Raw genomic sequence first — 7,360 nt, 5'->3', positions numbered from 1 at the left:
ACTACCGGGAGAAGAGGGAGCGGCCTGCAACGGGACCAGGAGCAGCAGCGGCAGGTATGTTTTTTTTTTTTTCTTCATTTTTACACCCTCCTCACCCTCCACCCCAAGCCCCCACCACTTTTGACTGGCAGAAGCCAGCACTGAGTAAAAGTAGCTTACTAAACTACAGCTAGCATATTTCCGTGGTCTTTTGGGTTTTTAACTTTAGCTTGTGTCTCATTCCAACCGGTTTATTAGAATGTCACTATGCCCATTGGTATAGTCATAGATAGACAGATAGATAGAAAGACAGACAGACTGAGAGATAGATAGATAGATAGATAGATAGATAGATAGATAGATAGATAGATAGATAGATAGATCACGCACACTCGTTACTGGGCTTTCTCGTGTTTCAATCTATAGACCTACTGCTTTCTTGAATTGTTAGGCAGCTTGGGTGAATGCATGTGCATCTGCTTTTCAGGGAGAGCCATCGGTGCTGGAGAGAAAGGCTTCTCCCTGCACCATAACAACCCTCTTCAGCAGAGTGGTGCATTCCACTATATAGTCAGACAGCCCTTTCAGCTGATGCGGCTTCAGTCTCATTACTTCTTGTGCTTTCATTTTCTGCGCTTTCCCCCTGCAGCTCGCTTTCTCTCTTGACAAGTGGATTAAAACAACAAAGGAACATGCTGCTGTTCGCGTGGTCGAAAAGACGGCACTGATGCCAATTTGCAAATGATATCGGAAACCACGGATTATCTGAACTTTTACAATTGCGAACTGCGTTCTCCATATGCTTTTAAAGGATGGCTTCTAATTTTAATGACGTCGTTAGACAAGGATATGTGAAGATAAGGAGCAGACGCTTAGGAGTAAGTATATCTTCATTTCCTTTGGATGGTTCTAATTACTGGTGTATCCTTGCCTCTTCAGAATTATTTTGACTGCATATCCTCGTGTAACAATGACATGACCGTCTCTTATTTTAAATCTTAATGCATTCTAATAAGTGTAATATCTTATGACAAAATCACTAGCTCAAAGCAGCCTATATTAAGAGAATCCCTTCACTCACTAGATTACCAGTCTCTGTTAAAACGCCTCCATTGTAAAGAGCTCCTGTTTCCTGGCTGTCAATAACTTTCCACTTGATGCATTAAGCTTTTTAAATACTGGCAGGAGAGAAATGGCTTTGAAGAGTAGTGGATATAATAAATCTTCTTCAGCAAAAAATGGGTTCAGAGTGCAATATGTTCTATTTATTTATGTTTGAGCCTGTGAAAAAATGCATTGCAGCATTAGGGATGGGGAAAGATATTAAAGAATACATGTGGCAACATTGATAAAGGAATTTCTTTTCATTTTTATTGTTTTTGAAACAAGAGAATTACACAACTCTTTACGGTTTCTACTCTGATGCTGTCACCACGTGCGTATTCTGAGCTGTGTGCGTGGTCATCTGTTGTGTGTGCACCCGCACAAGTTTGCAGGGTCGCACACGTATGTCTAAAACATACTCCATAACAATCTACTTTGTGTCACGTTTATGGCCTTGATCTTCGAAAACACTGTGGCTAATAAGTTAAATGCAAATATAAAAAAAAATCAAATGTGGTTTAAGAATCAATGTGATTGGGACTTAAATTGCCATAGATATGCATAACATGTCTTTTAATTTATTGTGTAATTATATATATATATATATATATATATATATATATATATATATATATATATATATACACACATATATATATATGTATATATATATATATATTATTTAATCCGTTGAATGACGAAAAACACCTATTTAGCACACTGGATGAAAGTATGAAAAGAACGAGCACAGAAGGCAAGTGGCGTATGGTCCATTGCTGTAGCAGGAGCTGTGGCACCGAGGCACCCCGACACTTGATTATTGCTGTATTTTTCAACTCAAACAACAGCCGGGGGAGGGGGCCGGTATTTTCTTCCTTGCTCTAGTGCCCTTGACACACGGGCTATGCCACTGCAGTAGGCTGCCTTCTGTGATTTCAAATATAAATATATGAAAGGATTGAATAGGGAGTACGGGAATATGTGTTTGTGGGTGTGGGAGGGAGCGAGAGAAAGAGGGAGACAGAGAGGTCTAGAGGGGATATGGACTCTACCTCTTCCTGGAAAGGTAGAGTGAATAGTTTTATTCTGAACCTTGATAACCCATGTGCTTACATGTTGCTGTTTATGGTAAAAATAATTTCCTTGTTTGTGGTTCACGTGTGTATATTTGTTTTCGTATCTCTTAATAACTTCAGAACTTGGTTCATGAAGGCAGACAGAAACTGTTGCCATTTTTATATATTATACCATGGCTTATTTTTCATGCACCATCGTGGTATTGCAAAAACAAGCATGTCAGGGACTATAAAATATGCATTGCATCCTCATGCAGATGCCCGCGTGCATAATACAATTTATATAAAATGTGACCCTATTCTAAATGAGAAAATAATGAAAGTTGTTCTCTCATTTAAATTTCATATGTGGACAAATAGCTTCTCTGAATTTCATAGCACCATGTCTACTTCATCCAGTGATGCTTGACTTTGTAGTTCTATTCCTTATTCCTGTGTGTTTTCCTATTGTAAACACCCGATTCATGAGATTGCCTTTTCTGAGTCAGGCTGTTCCGTGTTCCTAGAAGTGCAGCATCCAAAAGACAATGGGCTGCGTAAATATTCCTTAAGGAAGACTAATGCATGCATTATTTATTGTTTGAATATGAATTATTAATAGGATGAGGTTTTATGTCAAACCAGGACAAATGGTCATTTATTTGAAAGAGTAGTTACCTTTCTGGATTATGGTAATTTAAAGGAACCGCTGCACTGTATTATTGCACTGTCTCTTTGAAAAAACTATGAATTTTATAAAATAACTGCATTGTAAGTGAATACATTGTCGGCTACCTTGTTTTCGACTAAAACATGTTTCTCCTCTGCAAGTTGATTCACTAATAATGTATTTATATATTGATTTATTTATGATTTATTTGTTTACTTAATCGAGTTGTGTAACGTACATGCAACTATTCGCTGTTTCAGGTTGCTTATTATACTTCATCAGCGTGGCCCTGTGTCCACATGCGAAAAAATAAATCCATAGAGGATAGCCATTTTTCATATGTGGCTTTAACTCTGATATGAACAGAAAAGAACTACAGAGCAGACAGTACAGAAATATAAACAAAAAGTATGAAAAGAGGACATACATTGACAACCTTACAAATATCTAAAGTTTCTAGAACACTGGAGTAGGCATTTAGTGATTATGTCATAGTAGCTTCTTTAAATGGCTTAAATGGAAGAAGGACTATCTGGTTCTTCTCAAAATGTAACCTGTTTATGCCCCGTTTCAAAAAGTTATACAATGGCTCTTCTTTGTAGTTGAATCTGCATGTATCCTTAATTGACGGCTGTGCAGAATGATGTACATATTCATTATAACTAGGTGCAAATCTAATTAATGTTCCTTGTAACTTTCAAGCAAAATAGAAACTGGCAAGTTCTGTTATGTGCAACATTTATAGAGCATGCGTTTGTTGATAAGGGATTAACAAGATGAATTCAGTGTACTTTGAATGGTTTGCTACTTTTATTCACTTACCCTGCAGGTAAGAGATACCTAGGGGCATATTTATACTCCGTTTGCGCTGGAATTGCGTTGTTTTTTTTGGCGCAATTTTGACGCAAAACGAACTCCATATTTATACTTTGGCGTTAGACGCGTCTAGCGCCAAAGTCCATGGAGTTAGCGTCATTTTTTAGCGTGGACACCTACTTTGCGTTAATGAGATGCAAGGTAGGCGTTCCCGTCTAAAAAATCGACTCCGAGGCATGTGCGTCGGATTTATACTCCCGGGCAAAAATCACGCCCGGGAGTGGGCGGGTCAAAAAAAATGACGCACGGCCGCTTTTGTGCCGTTTTTTTGCGCCTGCAAAAGGCAGGCGTTAAGGGACCTGTGGGCTCTGAAGGAGCCCAGAAGTGCCCTCCCATGCCCCCAGGGACCCCCCCTGTCACCCTTGCCCACCCCAGGAGGACACCCAAGGCTGGAGGGACCCATCCCAGGGACATTAAGGTAAGTTCAGGTAAGTATATTTTTTATTTTTTTTTGTGGCATAGGGGGGCCTGATTTGTGCCCCCCTACATGCCACTATGCCCAATGACCATGCCCAGGGGACAGAAGTCCCCTGGTCATGGCCATTGGGCAAGGGGGCATGACTCCTGTCTTTGCTAAGACAGGAGTCATTTCTATGGGGGTTGGGAGTGAAAAAAAAATGGCGCAAATCGGGTTGAGGCGCAAAAATTGCCTCAACCTGACTTGCCCCATTTCTTGACGCCCAAGCTCCATTTTCCCCTACGCCGGCGCTGCCTGGTGTACGTCGTTTTTTTTAACGCACACCAGACGGCGCCGGCGGCTAACGCCGGCTAACGTCATTCAATAAATACGGCGCCCGCATGGCGCTTCAGAATGGCGTTAGCCGGCGCTAATTTTTTTGACGCAAAACTGCGTTAGTGCAGTTTTGCGTCAAAAAGTATAAATATGGGCCCTAATGCCCAGATGATTACACCGTGCTTTCCCTAAAGAGTTAATAAAAGTAATATATATGGGATACAGTACCCCTGGTTTGTATGATGGACCCATGCATGCTGGAACAACTCATGCCTTAACAATGCGGTTGGAACCACAACCATGTCATTTCTATGCATGCCTTAACCACAAATTTTGTTGTAAAAGCATGCTTAGTAAAGGCATGTGTGGAAACGTCATGCGAAACAGCATGCGTGGTTCTGTCATGCAATGAGGCCCAAAACTACCCCCACCCCTAATACCTAAACTACCCCGAAACCCTAAAAAAAACTATCCCAATCCCCCACTCCACCCCTAAGAACTAAAGTACCCTGACCCCCTACATGCCCTGACCCTAAAAAACCCCGCCTCAGACCCCCACCTCTGCCCCATAAAGCTAACTAAACTACCCCAAGATCCCTCTCGAGCCATAAAAAAAAACTTCCCAACCCCGCCACCCCACCCCTAAAATCTAAATTACCCCACCCACACTGACCACAAACAAACTACCCAGACCCCCACCCCATCCCTAAAAATGAAAACGTCCACATTGTTAATGACGTTTCCCGTACCCCCGCCTTACAATATAAGGATATCGCAAGCCCCGAGTTCCATATGGAGTAACAAACCTGAGGGCGAAGTTACCTTATAAGGTTATGAAACTCCTAGGTGGCTTGCAATATCATTATCAAGTACGGCAGGGGTGCTTTATTAAAAAAAACCTACATGGTCACAATATCAGCTTTCCCACAAACCACTCATATCCTTGGTGCATAGCTCTTTCAGATGAAAGAAAGAGCATATTCAGAAACATGAAGCATAAACATCAAAATCCTAGTGCAGAATTGAACACATCAAAAAAGCTGTAGATATTTATTTGAAAAAATGTGTAAGAATCACTTTAATAGAAGCCAGTATTGTTTTTTTTAAAGGAGCAGAAGAAACATGCAGAAAGAGTCCAACTTTTTTATAATTACCCAAGGAGTGCAAAAAATAAACATGTTGCCATAAATATCTACTTTCTACTTGTCACTCTATCTATCTATCTATCTATCTATCTATCTATCTATCTATCTATCTATCTATCTATCTATGTGTGTGAACCACAATACAAATGGCAAGTGGTTTCCAACAATTTTCACCAGAATCCTAAGATGGCAAAGTAAAACCATATTGCACCTATTACCAGTTATGTATTTTTATATTATTAACTTTATTTTCACCTATTTAACTTGCAAAAATATTACTTCCTTCAAGGGACAGATAAGAGGGTAGTGATTGAGATTAATTATTGGAACTCAAGTGTTTAGGTAGCTATTACCTGTTATGAATACATTATTTTAAAACAATGGCTAATGGTGAGGAACAATGGATTTTTCACATTCTGTGGCTGCATTCCTACTTTAAGAATAATGGATTTATACCATGGTTCACATAATTTGACATGTAATGTGCATAAATTGCAGATTTCACAAAAATGTAATTTCTGGCTGAAATGTTTGAAAGTAATTTTGCCAGAGGAGATACGGTTGATTCTGCAGGCATCCAATAAATCTCAAGGGGAAGTTGCAGGAAGATGTTTTAAATCTGTCAATGTGAAATCCTGATTATGGATTGATCATCATGACTAAAGGAAGCCCCTAGCCAAGTTTAGGTGATTAAGTGAGAGGGTGCACTCCTTTTGTAGACCAATCATCTCTCAATCCATCCATTTGTGAAATGTTTACAGTGCAATTTTAAGATAACATATTTTGTTTTGGAGCAGAAGTAGTTCAAGTATGTATTAAATATGTTTTTGAAGTCTTGAATTCGGCTTCTTCGTTCTCATCTGGCTTAAAGTCTACAAACCAATCTCACAAATATCTTTCAAAATCCTGGTAAAGTGAAAAAGAGCTACCAATATACTGAAGTTTAAAAAAGTGTCTATGTAATAACACAGAGCTGTATTATTATCCAAGACCTTAATCTGACTGTGGGAACTCCAGAGCACCAACCATTCGGTTAAGCTTGATCATCCCCACATACGCTGTACTCTCCAGGCACCTCTCACACTTTGTCAACTGGTTAACCTCTGTGTGCTGCTACTCCTGCAGCTTGGCACACTCATGTACAACCTGACAACTAAGTGGCATCCTACAAATACTGTTTATTATCACTGCTTACTACCCTCGTCCCCTAACAAACCTGTGGCTTCATAATCCTTAGTTTCCTCTTCCACTTCTTTGCCTACACCACCATGTTCTCTTTTTCACTTTCCTTTGAGATGCAATCCAGTCTGAGTATCAGATAGATGATCCATCCCACACACTACTCTGCACGCAACCTTTTTAAAGTAAAATATACTTCCTCTCTTCCAGTGCATCTCAATTGTTAATCTTCTCATTCTATTGGCACTGCTCATTCTAGGCTCTTCTATATAAATTAAATGAGTCTTTCCAAAATTGCTGCCTTGGTCACAATCTGCTCCAAATTGTCCTCATACTCAGGTGAAACTCCTACATATTCACTAGTAATCATCAAGGTAAATCATTTCAAACTTTGCACCCAGTCATTCCACATTATGGTTTCTTTCCAGTTTTTCAAAAGTAATAAACTTTTCCCATGATATTTGTTGTAACCTTCAGAGATGTGCACCCACCTTCCTCTACATGCATCAAATGTGTTGTAGTGCCAGATCATAGGAGAACCTCTTAAGATAATGCTGTATATATTCTAGCCCACCTTCCACTTACATTGCATAAACCGCCTCCCGATAGTCAGTGAGAT

The 7,360-nt window shown here is 39.7% G+C and overlaps 1 protein-coding gene across 1 annotated transcript in view; it reads left to right on the top strand.

Annotated features, from left to right (window-relative positions):
- Window positions 1-574: 574 nt before the first annotated feature.
- Window positions 575-7,360, top strand: part of DOK5 (docking protein 5) — a 606,295-nt gene continuing 599,509 nt past the window's right edge. The window contains exon 1 of the mRNA XM_069201974.1: window positions 575-857. Coding sequence (XP_069058075.1) covers window positions 792-857 — 66 coding nt within the window. The 5' untranslated portion in view covers window positions 575-791. The remainder of the gene's footprint in view (window positions 858-7,360) is intronic.

This window comes from Pleurodeles waltl, chromosome 7 (genome assembly GCF_031143425.1).
Source record: "Pleurodeles waltl isolate 20211129_DDA chromosome 7, aPleWal1.hap1.20221129, whole genome shotgun sequence".
NCBI classification, from domain to species: domain Eukaryota; kingdom Metazoa; phylum Chordata; class Amphibia; order Caudata; family Salamandridae; genus Pleurodeles; species Pleurodeles waltl.
The sequence above is the reverse complement of the archived record's forward strand: the minus strand, read 5'-3'. Positions and strand labels throughout refer to the sequence as shown.